The sequence below is a fragment of the Perca fluviatilis genome, chromosome 2 (genome assembly GCF_010015445.1).
Source record: "Perca fluviatilis chromosome 2, GENO_Pfluv_1.0, whole genome shotgun sequence".
Lineage (NCBI taxonomy): Eukaryota > Metazoa > Chordata > Actinopteri > Perciformes > Percidae > Perca > Perca fluviatilis.
Genome location: NC_053113.1, coordinates 5,051,234 through 5,068,982, shown reverse-complemented (window position 1 = coordinate 5,068,982; position 17,749 = coordinate 5,051,234). Strand labels below are relative to the sequence as shown.

Below are 17,749 nucleotides of genomic sequence, written 5' to 3'. Positions count from 1 at the left end.
ATGACAACAAATGTCACTTCAGGAAGCCCTCTCTACGCTTCCTAGGCCATGTCATCACTGCAGATGGCATTCTTCCTGACCAAGAGCACATCGATGCTGTTCTGAAAGCCCCGCCTCCATCTGACATTGCTGCCCTGCGTTCCTTCTTGGGCCTAGTATCCTGGTACTCAAAGTTCCTGCCTAACTTTGCAACAGTTGTGGCCCCTATGCGTGCATGTGCATGTGCCAGTGACAAAGACACCTTTACATGGACTCCTGCAGCACAAATCAGTTTTGAAGAAGTTAAACAACTTCTGGTGGACAGTCCTGCACTTGCCCTGTTTGACCCCTCTCTACGTCCAGTAATATCCACAGACGCAAGTGATTATGGACTTGGTGCTGTCTTTGCACAAGTACAACCTGATGGCACAGAGAAGCCTGTGGCTTTTGCTTCCCGCACACTAACTGCAACAGAGCGGAAATATTCAACTGTTGAAAAAGAAGCACTTGCCTGTGTGTGGGCTGCAGAAAAATGGAGAACGTACTTGTGGGGACGTCGCTTTACTCTCCGCACAGACCACCAGGCATTGACAACACTACTCAGCACTAAAGGAATCGGTCGGGCTGGAATGCGTATTGCCCGCTGGTCTGCACGCTTGCTCTGTTTTGACTATGATGTCATCTACCGACCAGGTTCTCAGAACTATACAGCTGATTGCCTTTCACGTCTCCCCTTACATGCACCTGCTGATTCTACCCTTGATGCAGAACCTGAAATGGTGGCACAAGTTTCTGCTATCCTAAGCTCCCTCGCAGTGGATGACTTTGACACTGCCTGCTCTGCTTGTCCTGAGCTGTCAGCCTTGCGCTCACAAATGGAAAGTGGCTGGCCTTTCTCCGTTAAGTCAGTTAGTGAAACATTGTCTCCATACTACAAGATCAGAGATGAACTCTCAGTAAAAGATAACTACATCCTGAGAGGGTCAAGACTCATTGCACCACTCGCCCTACGTCACACTCTGATCACACTTGCACACGAGAGTCACCAAGGGGTCGTCCGCACAAAGCAACGCCTGCGAGACCTGTACTGGTGGCCAAAAATGGATTCGCAAGTGCAGTCTTGCATAGCTTCATGTGTACTCTGCCAGTCTAACGATAAAACAGCCAGTACTCACCCTGCTCCTCTGCAACCTGTTCCACTGCCTGATGGGCCATGGAAGAAACTTGGGCTTGATATTGTTGGACCCTTTGACACAGCTGTTCCTGCCTGCAGGTATGCCATTACACTGACTGATTACTATTCCAAGTGGCCTGAGCTTGCTTTTTCACATACTGCCACTACTGCAGACGTTACCCAGTTCCTGACGTCTGTCTTCAGTCGTCATGGCAACCCAGAGAACATTGTTACAGACAATGGTGCACAGTTCACTTCTGCAGCTTTTGAAGCGTTTCTTCAGGACCGAGGTATATCTCATAGCAGGACTTCAGTCTATTATCCAGCTGCTAATGGAGCTATTGAGAGATTCCATCGCGTCCTCAGAAGTTGCATTCAAACCGCAATCCAACAGTCCCTGCCATGGAAAGAGACGGTACTAAACTGGCTTCAGGTGTACCGTTACAGCCGCCACATGCAGCAACTTCCACAACCCCTCATGAACTCCTTCTCGGAAGAAAAATCCGAACCCCAAACTGGATGTGCTTCCCCTGCTGCCTGTCACATCTCCACTGGATGCGTTTGCTAATGATTCGGTCCAGAGGCGCAGCGTTACCATGCAGCATTACACTGATGCTAAACGTCGGACACGCCCGCCTTTTTCAAACCGGGAGAGAAAGTGAGGATAAGAAAACCTCAGCATGTCCCTAAAGCACATCCCAGATTCACTACCCCAGTAACTGTGAGAAGAAGAATAGGTCCTAACTCTTTTTACTGAGTGATGGAAAGATTTGGAATGCAGCTCACCTTGCCCGGCTTTCCGTCTGTGGCTGAACAAGACTGTGACACATCTTGCCTGCCACACTCTGACACCCGAGTCACTCCTGGACCCTCTAACGAACAGCCACGTGTTAAATACAAGCCTAAGTGGCATAAGGACTATGTCATGCCGTAGCTTGAAAATGAGCTGAGATGATTGGTTGTTACAGTTCAAAGTATTACTGGTTAGGCACCAGACACATTTAAAATACAAGTGAAGAGTAATTCTTATGTTTATACTTACGTGCACTGTTTAAATGTTTAATGTGCCTTATGATAAGTTTCCCAATATACTGTGCTAATGCTATCTAGTGGGTATAATATGGGTATATTTTTAAGTTAAACAGTATAGGACAGCTACAGTCTTGCCTTATTTTGATCTACTCTTTACTGTTGACACTTATTTTGAGCGTAATCTTTTACAGAAAAGGGAGATGTTGTGTTCTATCTTTATATGTCTGCTGCATTCTACCACTAGGCGGCTGTTGTAAAGCAGCTATAAGTTGAGACCCTGAGTACAGAGAGAGAGAGAAGAAGATGGCGACTACTGAATGTACCGTGCTAGTCAATGACCGTGCTTTGCTAGCATGCTCGCTATTAAGAACTGTTGTAATAATATAATGCTTCCTGTTGAAGTAAACGGCACTTGTTGAACATTACGGCGTTCTTCTTTTCACCAGCGTACACTACAGACGTCACAGTGTGTGTGTGTGAGACAAAACACAACTTTCATGTCTCGCTGTACGGGGACCTCACTTTGTTTTATCTAACGTTAGCATCTCTCTCTCTATCTTTGTGAAGTGTGTGTGTGTATCGTACCTGTGTGGAACGTGGAGCTAGCTTACATTTGAACTGCTGTCGATGCTCCGTTACTGACTGAAAGATTTAATGACTGTAGTCACTGACTACTCATTACACAAGCTGAACATGTTTCCTAAAATATGAAATCCATTCCTCCTCTGTCTTCTGTCCCCACTGATACCAACAGTGAAGTCTTCAACACAAACATATTAATGTGGGAGGGAATCAAACCTCCAACAGACACAATGAGACAGCTTTTCTGTCACATTGATGACATGTTACTGCAGTAAAAGTACTAATAGCACATTGATGACATGTTACTGCAGTAAAAGTACTAATAGCACATTGATGACATGTTACTGCAGTAAAAGTACTAATAGCACATTGATGACATGTTACTGCAGTAAAAGTACTAATAGCACATTGATGACATGTTGCTGCAGTAAAAGTACTAATAGCACATTGATGACATGTTACTGCAGTAAAAGTACTAATAGCACATTGATGACATGTTACTGCAGTAAAAGTACTAATAGCACATTGATGACATGTTACTGCAGTAAAAGTACTAATAGCACATTGATGACATGGTACTGCAGTAAAAGTACTAATAGCACATTGATGACATGTTACTGCAGTAAAAGTACTAATAGCACATTGATAACATGTTACTGCAGTAAAAGTACTAATAGCACATTGATGACATGTTACTGCAGTAAAAGTACTAATAGCACATTGATGACATGTTACTGCAGTAAAAGTACTAATAGCACATTGATAACATGTTACTGCAGTAACAACTAATAGCACATTGATGATATGGTTACTGCAGTAAAAGTACTAATAGCACAGAGTGAAGTTCCAGCAGCGCTGGCTGAGCAGATAACTAACGGGAGAGAAAACAGACACGCCCCCTCCCTCCCCCCCCACCCCCAAACAAAAAAAAAAAAAAAAATAAAAACAAAACTTTCCTCCTTTTCTTGGGCGCCTTCCCCGCTAACCCCCCCCCTGCCCCCCCCCTCGGCCCCCCCCCCCCTTTTTTTTTTTTTTAAAAATTAAAAACAAAAAACACACACCCCCATCCCCTCTTTTTTTTTTTTTTTTTTTAAAAAAAAACAAAACAAAACAAAACAAAAAACACAACACCCCCCCCCCTTTCATTTTTTTTTTTCACATTCCTTCTTTCTAAAACCAAAAAAAAATGCAAAAATTTAAAAATTTCACCACAAATTTTTTCTTTTTTTCTTTTTTTTTTCATACAAAATTCATTCTTTAGTTCATATTAATAACACGAAATATTTCTGTAAGTGTGATCCTGTACAGCAGCCAACACCAAAGCTTTTAGTCTGAATAATCACGAATTCACAAAATGTAAAGAGGAAAAAATGCGTTCTGTTATTTATCATTTCAAGCATTTAGAGCAAAAACCAGCCGCCTGTATTAAACGAAAATAGTAGGAAATTGTATGCAAATGAGGCATACATGACGAGTGCATAGCCTTCTTATCGGTCCATTCACCATTAAAGCTGGGCTTTTCCACCTCTTGGACAGTGACATGTTTACCTGACAACAGCCGTTTCTTTCTGCTAGCATTTTCCACCAATCAGGACGCTGCATCAATCAGACAGCACGGTGGCTCAGTGGTTAGCACTTCTGCCTCACAGCAAGAAGGTTCTGGGTTCGATCCCAGGTCGTCCCGGGCCTTTCTGTGTGGAGTTTGCATGTTCTCCCCGTGCTTGCGTGGGTTTCCTCCGGGTGCTCCGGTTTCTTCCCACCACAAAGACATGCATGCAACTAGGACTACAGTTGAAAATTAGCCGACTGGTTAACACTGGCGCATTTACAGAAATGTTCATTAATGTGCATTGTCCTAATATAAATAAATATATCTCCTTCTTCTTCAATGTTTCCATAACGACAGACTTTAACCATCACTCCTCAGTGAACTGCCTCCGAGTCTGAGATCATTTTCTAGTTAAAGGGCCAGTTATCATTAAGGAGTTTCCATGGTTTTTTAGGGTTTTTCTCACACTAATACAAGTACAAAAAAAATAATATTAATTCAGTAAGAAAGTGAAAACTTCTAACAAGAATAGGCGTATTAGGTATAAATTAATTTTATTTTCTTTATTTGAAAGTCCGGCCCCCACAGTGTCTGCTTAGAAACATTCTGGCCCTTTAAAAAATGTAGTTGACGACCCGGCGGTACAGACTCAACTGATCAGCAGTGAGAAACAGGAGGAGACTCTCCGTCCTACACAGGACTCAGAGACACTGAGGAACCAGGAGACCAGAACCTGAACCCAGGATAGAGAGGCTGAGTGAATGTGGTGTTGAAGGTGTGGAGGTGGATCAGTGAGTCAGAGGAGACTGTGTAGAAGGACAGAGAGCCAGCAGGACAGTCCACATACACTGCTACTCTACCAGAGACAGAGGAGGAGGAGATGTCTGCTACTCTACCAGAGACAGAGGAGGGAGGAGGAGATGTCTGCTACTCTACCAGAGACAGAGGAGGAGGAGATGTCTGCTACTCTACCAGAGACAGAGGAGGAGGAGATGTCTGCTACTCTACCAGAGACAGAGGAGGAGGAGATGGATGTTTGTCTGTTATTGTGCCAGACAGAGTAACGACCATCAGAGCAGTCCAGACTCCAGGACTGATCATTCCATCCAAACACACAGTCAAGACTGTTTCCTCTCCTGCTGATTCCTCTGTAACTCACTGATATATCAACATCTCCTCTCGTCTCCACTTCCCAGTAACAGCGACCAGTCAGACCATCTCTACACAGCAGCTGAGGCCAGGAGTCAAACCTCTCTGGATGATCAGGATATGGCTGATCCTCCTCCACACGTGTCACCTTCCTGTTGTTGTCAGACAGTTTGAGGTTTCTGTTCACTGTGTTTGTGTCCAGTGTGAGTTCACAGGAATCTGACGGAGAGAAGGAGACACAACACAGCTGCAGTTATTAACCAATCAGCACTTTGATGATGACATCAGAGGGTTGAATGAGTGATGTCACAGTTTGATGAATGAAATTAAAAACACACTTACACTTCCTCAGACCTGGTGTCAAATATCTGACTCCAGCAGGCTCCACCCTGAAAGGAGGGGGGGCATTACATCACTCAGAAAGAGAGAGAGAAGAAGAAAAGTAGACATGTTCTGTGTGTGTGTGTGTGTGTGTGTGTGTGTGTGTGTGTGTGTGTGTGTGTGTGTGTGTGTGGGTGTGTGTGTGTGTGTCTGTCTCTGTGTCTTTGTGTGTCTGTGTGTGTGTGTGTGTGTGATATGTGGGATATGTGTCTCTGTGTGTGTGTGTGTGTGTGTGTCTGTCTGTGCCTGTCTGTGGATTTCTATCTGTGTGTATCGTACCTGTGTGTGTGTGTCTGTGTGTGTGTGTGTGTATCGTACTTGTGTGTGTGTGTGTGTGTGTATCGTACCTGTGTGTGTGTGTGTGTGTTTGTGTGTGATATATGTAATATGTGTGTCTGTGTCTGTGTGTGTGTGTCTGTCTTTGTGTGTCTGTGTGTCAGTGTGTGTGTGTGTGTGTATCGTACCTGTTTGTGTCTGTGTATGTGTGTGTGTCGTACCTGTGTGTGTGTGTCTGTGTGTGTGTATCATACCTGTGTGTGTGTGTGTGTGTTTATCGTACCTGTGTGTGTCTGTGTGTGTGTGTGTGTATCGTACCTCTGTTTGTCTGAGTTTGTGGGTGTGTGTGTATCATAAGCCCACCTGTTCTCCTTTAACCATGCTAACACAACAGCTAACCATGCTAACACAACAGCTAACTTTGTTAACACAACATTTAACCATGCTAACACAACAGCTAACCCTGCTAACTCAACAGCTAACCCTGCTAACACAACAGCTAACCCTGCTAACACAACATTTAACCATGCTAACACAACAGCTAATGCTGCTAACACAACAGCTAACCCTGCTAACACAACAGCTAACCCTGCTAACACAACAGCTAAGGTGTGGCAGACTACCTGACCACTGTTACTGATACTAAACTAAGAACTTCATTGACCAAGTCCAGACTCAGTGAGCACAACCTGGCCATCGAGACAGGCCGCTACAAACAATCATGGCTCCCCAAAGAGGAGAGCTTCTGCCAGCTGTGCAAGAGAGACAAAGTCGAGACAGAGCTGCACTTCCTGACAGAATGAACAGAACTGCAGCCAATCAGAACTCAATATTTCCCCAAATTCAAACACCCGACATTTGATCAAATAACCAACATCAATAAAATGCAGATCCTGCTGGGAGAACAGCCAGAGAGCTGCAGTCTAGCAGCAGAATATGTCTTTACCTGCTACACACACACACACACACACACACACACACACAGACAGACATAGACACAACACACACAAAACAAGACACACACACACACACCGACTCGGGTAGGATGCACACACACATACACACACAGGTACGATATACACACACACGCACATGTACGATTCACACACACACACACACACACACACACACACACACACACACACACACAGGTCCGATACACACACACAAACTGTAATATTCTTGTTTTCATCTTGTTTATGTGCTTTAGCAATTCTGTTTGTCAATATGGTCATAAAGTCTATTTGAATTTGAGAGAGACAGATAGAGAGAGAGCGACAGATAGACAGAGAGACAGAGAGAGAGACAGATAGAGACAGAGACAGATAGAGATAGAGAGAGAGAGGGAGAGAGAGAGAGAGAGATAGAGGGAGAAGAGAGATTTTGGATTTTTAAAGGAACTTTATTTCATCAATGTTCCCTCCTGTTATTTACTAAATAAACTCTTTTCAACAGGCCAATAAATACATACAGACATAAACACTCAACTACATGACATCATCTCCTGAGAGAAGAGGAGCTGGTCTCCTTCAACACAGAACAACACATCACCATGGGCCCAGATCACCCTGAACTCCTCCACATCCTTCATCTCTGCATAATAATTAAAATCAATCCTGATTCTGGCTTTCACCATCCGAGTAAACAGTAGATTTACATTAATATCAACAGAGTCATCCACCTTCCTCTTCCTACTCACATACACCGCCATCTTTGATTGGCCCAGGATGAAATTCAACAGCTGACATTTATATTTAGCAAACCTACTGTACCTGAACCCAAGGATGAACATGTTTTTAGAGAAGACCTCCCCTACCTTACTGAACAGCTTCTCCAGCAGCAAGAACAACGGAGGCAGACGCACACACTCACAGTAACAATGAAACACAGTTTCTGTCTCATCACAGTAGGGACATGTATCACTAACCCCAGGACTAATGACAGACAGGAACTAACCCCAGGACTAATGACAGACAGGAACTAACACCAGGACTAATGACAGACAGGAACTAACACCAGGACTAATGACAGACAGGAACTAACACCAGGACTAATGACAGACAGGAACTAACACCAGGACTAATGACAGACAGGAACTAACACCAGGACTAATGACAGACAGGAACTAACACCAGGACTAATGACAGACAGGAACTAAACCGGGACTAATGACAGACAGGAACCAACCCCCAGGACTAATGACAGACAGGAACTAACACCAGGACTAATGACAGACAGGAACTAACACCAGGACTAATGACAGACAGGAACTAACACCAGGACTAATGACAGACAGGAACTAACACCAGGACTAATGACAGACAGGAACTAACACCAGGACTAATGACAGACAGGAACTAACACCAGGACTAATGACAGACAGGAACTAACACCAGGACTAATGACAGACAGGAACTAACACCAGGACTAATGACAGACAGGAACTAACACCAGGGACTAACACCAGGACTAATGACAGACAGGGACTAACACCAGGACTAATGACAGACAGGAACTAACACCAGGACTAATGACAGACAGGAACTAACACCAGGACTAATGACAGACAGGAACTAACACCAGGGACTAACACCAGGACTAATGACAGACAGGAACTAACACCAGGACTAATGACAGACAGGAACTAACACCAGGACTAATGACAGACAGGAACTAACCCCAGGGACTAACACCAGGACTAATGACAGACAGGAACTAACACCAGGACTAATGACAGACAGGAACTAACACCAGGACTAATGACAGACAGGAACTAACACCAGGGACTAACACCAGGACTAATGACAGACAGGGACTAACACCAGGACTAATGACAGACAGGAACTAACACCAGGACTAATGACAGACAGGAACTAACACCAGGACTAATGACAGACAGGAACTAACACCAGGGACTAACACCAGGACTAATGACAGACAGGAACTAACACCAGGACTAATGACAGACAGGAACTAACACCAGGACTAATGACAGACAGGAACTAACCCCAGGACTAATGACAGACAGGAACTAACACCAGGACTAATGACAGACAGGAACTAACACCAGGACTAATGACAGACAGGAACTAACCCCAGGACTAATGACAGACAGGAACTAACACCAGGACTAATGACAGACAGGAACTAACCCCAGGACTAATGACAGACAGGAACTAACACCAGGACTAATGACAGACAGGAACTAACACCAGGACTAATGACAGACAGGAACTAACCCCAGGACTAATGACAGACAGGAACTAACACCAGGACTAATGACAGACAGGAACTAACCCCAGGACTAATGACAGACAGGAACTAACCCTGGGACTAATGACAGACAGGAACTAACACCAGGACTAATGACAGACAGGAACTAACCCCAGGACTAATGACAGACAGGAACTAACCCCCCCCCCAATACAGACAGGAACTAACCCCAGGACTAATGACAGACAGGAACTAACCCCAGGACTAATGACAGACAGGAACTAACACCAGGACTAATGACAGACAGGAACTAACCCCAGGACTAATGACAGACAGGAACTAACCCCAGGACTAATGACAGACAGGAACTAACCCCAGGACTAATGACAGACAGGAACTAACCCCAGGACTAATGACAGACAGGAACTAATACCAGGACTAATGACAGACAGGAACTAACCCCAGGACTAATGACAGACAGGAACTAACCCCAGGACTAATGACAGACAGGAACTAACCCCAGGACTAATGACAGACAGGAACTAACACCAGGACTAATGACAGACAGGAACTAACCCCAGGACTAATGACAGACAGGAACTTATTGACCGCCACTATCCCATGTAACACTCTCCACTGGAGGTCAGCTACTCTTTTCGTTAATGGTGAGTTTATATGAACTCCTCCATGCAGGTTGGACATCAGCCGCCAAACCCAGATGCCCTCGCCACGGTGTGTCAACCCGTTGGTGGAGCTTACTTTTATTTAAGCACAGCACCATCAGTTTATAAAAACCCTTCCCTTTTGCCTCTTTCATGTCTAAAGTGCAGTGCTTTACATTTAAAAAACGACCAACATAGTGATCCAGACATGGACGGACACATAAATCAGGGAAGGAGTCATCAGTCTGAGGTGTGGTCAGACCACCAGTATATTGCTCCAACATGATGGATTCATGTCCGGTCAGTTTGTGCTTCCAGTAATCCAACAGTTTGGTGATGATCCTGACGGATCTCACCCCCAGAACAGCTGCCAAAGCAGCAGCATTGTCTAGTTTATGTCCTGTGATGTCCACCACCGTCCCCAAGGTGAGCACCCGTGCTCTGCAGAACGCGTCCGTGATGGCTGAACCAGCCCAGCAGGGGTAATCCAGCCGGTCCCCGTAGACCACCGGCTCCTGAAGCAGCCAGTGTAGGGAGTCACCTTGCACCTCAGCTTCCTGGCGTCCATCAGGAACAGCGAACCCGTTAAGCCAAAAACTTTAAAACTGTTCAGCACCCAGTGGGCCAGAGGTCTCCAGACCAGGTCCTTAGGGCCATAGAGCAGCCTCTGGAGGAACTGCAGGCGGAAAGCAGCGCCCCTGCTGGCCAAATGTACCAGTCCTTGTCCTCCTTCTTCCAGTGGAAGGAATAGAACAGACTGGGGAATCCAGTGCAGCTTGTCCCAAAAGAAATGAACTAAAACAGCTTGAATTTTAGCAAGCCAATTAGAAGGGGGGTCCACACAAGACAGTTGATGCCACAGAGAGGAAGCCAGCAGATTGTTAATAACCAGAGTCCTCCCTCTGTAGGACATGCTCGGTAAGAGCCACTTCCATTCTTTTAACCGGCCTTCTATTTTGTCCAGAGCATTATCCCAGTTTTTTTGCAACACACAGTCCTCACCCAAAAACACTCCCAAATACTTTATCCCTCCTTTCTTCCATGTTAGCCCTCCTGGGAGAGATAGAGTGCCCTGCAACCCAGCCCCCACCACCACCGCTTCACTCTTAGCCCAATTAACCTTGGCAGAAGAGATGTGATTAAAAACACTCACATTCGCTACCAAAGTGTCGATATCAGTTTGTTTATTTAAAACAATCACGACATCGTCAGCATAAGCTGAAAGTTTAACAGCTGAAGCACACCCAGGGAAATAGACACCCAAAAGTTCATTCCTGAGCTTATGAAGCAGAGGCTCAATCGCCAGGGAATAAAGCATCCCCGACAGAGAGCATCCCTGCCGTACCCCTCTCTGCACATTAAAAGGTGCAGCCAAACCACCATTAACCTTCAATATACTCGCAATGTCACGGTACAGTACCCGAATCTTAGCTATGAAACCTGGGCTGAAACCAAAAGCATTGAGCGTGTGCCACAAGTACTGATGTTCAACCCGGTCAAAAGCCTTTTCCTGGTCTATGGAAATAAGACCAGTATCCATACCCAGTGAGCTAGAGATGTCCAAAACATGCCGAACTAGAGTGATATTATCACTCATTAACCTGCCGGGCACACAGTAGGTCTGGTCGATATGAACCACTTCACTCATCACCTCCCGAAGCCGAGAAGCGAGAGCCTTGGACAAGATCTTGTAGTCCCCACACAGCAGAGAAACAGGTCTCCAGTTCTTTATCTCCTGCAGATCTCCCTTCTTCGGCAGCAAGGTGATGACTGCCCTTCTGCAGCTCAGCGGCAGACGTCCGCTGCTCAGGCTGTCCTGGAACACCTCCAGCAGATCCTCTCCAACCACGGGCCAGAAGGTCTTATAAAAATCCACAGGCAGCCCGTCAATGCCTGGTGCCTTCCCGTTCCCCAGGCTCATCAGAGCCACATCAGCTCCCACCTGAGGAAGGCCATCGTAGAAAGGAGCAGCTGACTCAGCGTCTTCCACATACTCCTCTCTGAACAGGTCTTTATAAAACGATGTGGCATACCTCCTGATCTCAGGCGTCCCCGTGATCGTACCTCCATCTGCGGAGCGAAGGGAGTCGATGATCTTTCTCTGCCCGTTCTTCCGCTCCAGCCCAAAGAACAACTGTGAGGGGGCATCCATCTGGGAGGCGTTCATGAAGCGGCAGCGGACCAGAGCCCCCTGTGCTGTGATGCCCAACAGGTTGGCTAAAGCAGCCTTTTTGACTTTAAGAGCTTCAACATGCCCTTGATTTCCTGTGGAATCCACCAACTCCTGTAACTCCACTACTTCTATCTCCAGGTCTTGAAGAGACCTGGTAATGTGCTTGGTGACATTGCGAGTATATTGCTGACAAAAAAGTTTCACCTGAACCTTCCCAATATCCCACCACTGCTGCAACGATGGGAAGCTGGACTTTTGGCTCCGGTGTATACCCCACACACCGCATAAACCCCTCTTTAAAGAGTTATCGTTTAAAAGTCCAGTATTAAAGTGCCAATATGCGCTGTGCAATTTTACATTTTGAATATAAACAAAGCACTGGACAAGACAATGGTCACTAAAACCAACAGGAGTAATTACACACTGCTTAAAAACACCAAAATGGTGTTTAAAACAATAAAACCTGTCCAGCCTGGCCAAAGACAACATGATGTCTCTGGAGTGACTCCAGGTGTACTGCCTGGTGTTCAGGTGAAACCCTCTCCACACATCTTTCAGCTCACAGCCCTCCATCAGACGCCTGAGTCGGGCTGAGGAGGCAGGATGAGGCTCCAGGTGGTTACGGTCTAAAGTGGGATTCTCTGTGCAGTTAAAATCACCTCCCAAAAACAAAAAATCATCAGTGCAATCCTGAATGACCTCACACAAAAGGTTTAAAAAAGTCATTCGTTCAACGGCCAGAACTGGAGCATACACATTTACAAAAATAAGGTTTACATTTTCATACTGAACCTTAATTTTTATGATATGCCCACACATATCCGAAGTTGCAAACACAACATAAGTGAAGCCGTCTATTTAAAAACTGAACGTTAGCTTTAAATCAGCCGCGTTGTCCTTTAAAATCATGAAGACTTGTCTTCTGTGACACGTGTTTGAGTTTTGGTGATTTGCACCCGAGCAGAACCATTTTAATGGGAGACATCAGCTGGCCGTACCGCGACAGCTCTCTGGCCAAATCGTCAGTTTTAATGAACGGAGGAGCGTTTGAAACGGTGATCCGTTTAGCCGGGCTCACCAGCGGGAGAACCGGGGTGAAAGTATCCCGGATCACAACACCTTTCTCCACCACAGAGTCAACCTTCACCACATCATCCAGGAAAATAACCCGCGGCCCTGTTCATACGGGAGGCCGACAACGCTGTCAAACCCCACTACCTCCCCGACAGCATAGCTGGCCTCCTCCACTGAACAGCCCACATGCGGGGAAATCCTCACCGCATGTCGGCGTGTTAGCTTCTCTAGCACCGCATGGCCGTCAGCCACGGGCATAATACCCGGCTGACAACTAAACTACCCGAACTAGACCCTTCACCAACTAATAACTAATAACCACACAACAAATTAATCATATACAAGACCCAAAATAAAAATAAAAACAAAGATAGAAACTCACACGCTCCTGAGACTCACTCTGCACACTCACTCACGCATCCGCTCACAGAGAGAGAGAGAGAGAGAGGGAGAGGGAGAGGGAGAGAGAGAGAGAGAGAGAGAGGGAGAGAGAAGAATAGTAGACATGTTTTAACCCCCAGAAGATTTTTACACCTGTTCCAACATTGGGAGAGTTAGTGTTAGCAGCTGGTTAGCTTAGTGCAGGCGGTAATGGATCCAACATTGGGAGAGTTAGCATTATCAGCAGGTTAGCTTAGCATAGGGGCTAATGGATCTAACATTGAGAGAGTTAGCGTTAGCAGCTGGTTAGCTTAGTGCAGGCGGTAATGGATCCAACATTGGGAGAGTTAGCATTATCAGCTGGATAGCTTAGTGCAGGCGCTAATGGATCCAACATTGGGAGAGTTAGCGTTAGCAGCTGGTTAGCTTAGAAGAGTGGTACCGGTGTGCACCACAAGGTATTATAAACCAGAATATTGTTATTGCGTACAAAAATTCTGACTTTTTTGCGCACAAAATCTTTAAGAATAGAATCTACGCACAGTTTTATAAATCTGACATGACAGCTAACTCTGCTAACACAACAGCTAACTCTACTAACACAACAGCTAACTCTGATAACACAACAGCTAACTCTACTAACACAACAGCTAACTCTGCTAACACTATATCTAACACGGCTAACACTATATCTAACACATTTAACACAACAGCTAACCCTGCTAACACGACAGCTACTTTTGCTAAAACAACAGCTTACTATGCTAAGACTATATCTAACTCGGCTAACACCGCAGCTAACCCTGCTAACACAACAGCCAACTCTGCTAACACAACAGCTATCTCTGCTAACAAAACAGCTAATTATGCTAACAAAACAGCTAACTCTACTAACAAAACAGGTAATTATGCTAACACAACAGCTAACTCCTCTAAGACAACAGCTAACTCTGCTAACACTACAGCTAACTCTGCTAACATAACAGCTAACTCTGCTAACAAAACTTCTAATCATGCTAACACAACAGCTAATTATGCTAACACAACAGCTATCTCCTCTAACACAACAGCCAACTCTACTAACACAACAGCTAACTCTGCTAACACAACAGCTAACTCTGCTAACACAACAGCTAAGGACAGAGAAGAGGAGCAAGAAAGCTATGCTACGCTAAGCTAAGGACCAAAAGCTCCAAACCAAAGGAAAAACGCACCAAAAGCTAGCACCATCTCCCTCCCACTCAAGAGAAGCTGTAGTAGAGTAGTAATGTAAGCTTCCTTCATACCCACAGTAGTTTAATTTCTAATTTAAGGCTAGCCTGTGCTAACTTAAAAGAGCGTGCTAAGTAGCAGCAGAGGGAGCAGCAGAGCGGCAGTTAGGAACTGAAACAATGTTGAGATCTCCCGGGGGAGAGCCCTGCCTCCTTGTGATTGGCTACCCAACAGAAATTAAAAGTACACAGGCCAAGAAAACTTATAAACACAAACAACTCAGAGTTCTTGACTGCTGATATATGCCACACAGGAGGAATTAGTAACCTACTACTGTACACAGACAGTACTGATGCGTGGCATAAAGCTATCTGTGCCCACTATGACCATCATAAGAAGAGAGACATATGCAGCGGGAGACAGATAGTCATCAAAGATGAAGACAAGGACAGTCCACCTCTCACTGTCAATGTCTACCATAATGGGACCATCATGTTTCAAGGGCAATGAGGCCAGTTTCAGCTCTGTCCAAGAGGACTTCAACACCATCAAAGCTCTGGCAGAGACTGAGAAACAGAGACAGGAGAAGATCAGCAGTGAGGAGAAGAGCTTCATCATCCCCACAGAGCAGCTACCAGGGGAAGAGCTGGAAGAGGAACAGCCTTTAGGAGACCGTCCAGGGCACATCAGTCAGCTGGACAGCAGAGTGTCCCAGATGAGAGAGAGTCTGTCTCTGCAAGAAGTAGAGCTGGTGGAGCTGAAGGAGCTACAGCTTTCCAAACAGACCACTGAATCCACACAGCAGCTAACGCCGCCTTCACACTGGCAGTTGAAATCAGCTCCGAAACGACCGAAAGTCATTCATTTCCTCTGGAGATTCACAAACTGCATGTGAACGGGTCCGAACCGGGTCTGAACGAGTGCGGTGCAAAAACAATCGTGTCAGTTGGTCATCCGGATGCGTTAAAAAAATTAACTCTTGCGAAAGGCTCCTATCCAACAATTCCAGCGTTGCTATGGTACTGATCAACAAACCTGCTAATGCTAATTGGTCGAACTATATGAACATTATATCACTATATTACATTTAACCGACGTGACATGTCAACGTCCTGGGCAGCTTTTCTCCACGCAGCAGCCTTTCTATTTATATCTGTATAGAGAGCCAAAGTCCCGCCCTTCTACTTCCGGTCCATGGGACCTATCTTTCGAAAAAATATGAACGAGGGTCAATGGAGAGATAATAATTAATTTTTGGTCCAGTTTGAATTGAGCCATGGATTACAAATATGATGTTCGTCAATTTAAAACATTATTTTTCAACCGAAGAAAGTCTCCGTTTATTGTTAAACGGTTGAAGTATAAGATAAAATACGTAATTAGAAAGACTACAAACTTCATGGGTGACGTCTCGCTGAAGCTACGATGTCTCATGTATCGTACGTTACTCTAATGAGCAGAGGATCTCGCTTGTTCTTTTGCTTATCTGCTGAAAACACTTCACTGGATAAAACACAGCAGTTAAAATAACGTTACATGTGTTGTGGAACAGAGCTAAGCTAGCTAGCTAGCGAACCAAGCATCAAGCTTGCTAGGTGACGTAGATTGTGTGAAACGGGAGATGTAGTCCACTGAGCTGTTTCACACTAAACTAAGTGGTACTACGACAAACCTACGGGTAACTGAGACTTTCTTCGGTTGAAAAATCATCTTTTAAATTGACGAACATCATATTTGTAATCCATGGCTCAATTCAAATGGGATCAAAAAATGATTTGCCTCTCCCCGTTCACTACCGTTCATATTTTTTCTGACTTAAGGTCCCATGTCCCACCGGAAGGGGCGGGACTTCAGCTCTCTATAAGAGAGGTCAGAGAGAATCAGACATTCAGACACTTATCAGTCCTTCTAGTCTCTCTGCCATTTTTGTGAGTCGCTTCCAAAGCTTTTCAACGGTGTAGTACGACGTCCGCTGGGGGCGTATTGCGTATTACGGAGCAGATTTCAACTGGCAGTGTGAAAGCGGCGTGAGGGACCAGCTCAGCCAGGTGAGGAAGGAGATGAAGGCCTCCATACAGGAGCTAAGAGGAGAGGTCCAGGAGCTGCAGCAGGACAGAGAAGCTCTGAGAACAGAGCTCACTGCTATAAGAGAGGAGCTGCAGCAGGACAGCCTGCACCACCTCACAGACCCAGCCCCCACCACCCTCCACCTTCTTATACACAAGGCCACCCCCCCAGGACCAGAGCAGCACCAGCCTGACAGAGACCCCCCCCACCCTTAGTCCCCAGGCCTCATCCTGGACCCCACCCTGCTGGCCCAGCCCAACACCACGCTCAGCACCCGGGACAGAGGAGCTACGCTGAGACACTCGCACCAACCAGTGCTGGCAGCCCTGCAGACTTATTAAAGAGGTCTGTTTAATGGTCATTTCTGTATGACCAGCTAAGTGGGACTCTAAGGTGTCATAAACACTATTCTTATTTTAAGAAGTATAGTGTGTTTTCATGACATAGTCTCAAATTTAATAAGTTTAACTACTATCCACTTTTCATTAGGGCTGTTTTATCTTAAGTAGTTGGACTATTCAATTCAGGTCTTAAATTATAAGGCTATTATTACTAGATTTATTTTATTTTTCATATTTTATTTTAACCTATTGATGTCTTTTTATTTCAACACACAACACAATAATTCATAATTTGTTTCAGTCTCTCAAATACTGTAATTAATCTGCAAATAGCTAAACCGAAGATACCATCTAGAATATGTGTAACTTAAATTAAGTAACTACTATTACTACTTTAGTCAAGGAGAGAGAGAGAGAGAGAGAGAGAGAGAGAGAGAGAGAGAGAGAGAGAGACAGAGAGAGAGAGAGAGACAGAGAGAGAGAGAGAGAGAGAGAGAGAGAGAG

At 45.2% G+C, this 17,749-nt stretch overlaps 2 protein-coding genes and 1 long non-coding RNA gene across 14 annotated transcripts in view; 1 reads left to right on the top strand and 2 right to left on the bottom strand.

Moving 5' to 3' along the window:
- The window catches only part of LOC120570840 (NLR family CARD domain-containing protein 3-like), a 590,579-nt gene that overhangs the window by 183,210 nt on the left and 389,620 nt on the right, over positions 1 to 17,749 (top strand). The window lies entirely within an intron of this gene.
- LOC120571679 overlaps positions 1 to 17,749 on the bottom strand; it is a 223,234-nt gene that overhangs the window by 19,115 nt on the left and 186,370 nt on the right. The window lies entirely within an intron of this gene.
- LOC120570934 (NLR family CARD domain-containing protein 3-like) overlaps positions 5,007 to 17,749 on the bottom strand; it is a 141,890-nt gene continuing 129,147 nt past the window's right edge. Inside the window, exons 6-8 of the mRNA XM_039819633.1 lie at positions 5,808 to 5,854; positions 5,325 to 5,684; positions 5,007 to 5,200 (exon numbers count right to left, since the gene is read on the bottom strand). Coding sequence (XP_039675567.1) covers positions 5,007 to 5,200; positions 5,325 to 5,684; positions 5,808 to 5,854 — 601 coding nt within the window. The remainder of the gene's footprint in view (positions 5,201 to 5,324; positions 5,685 to 5,807; positions 5,855 to 17,749) is intronic.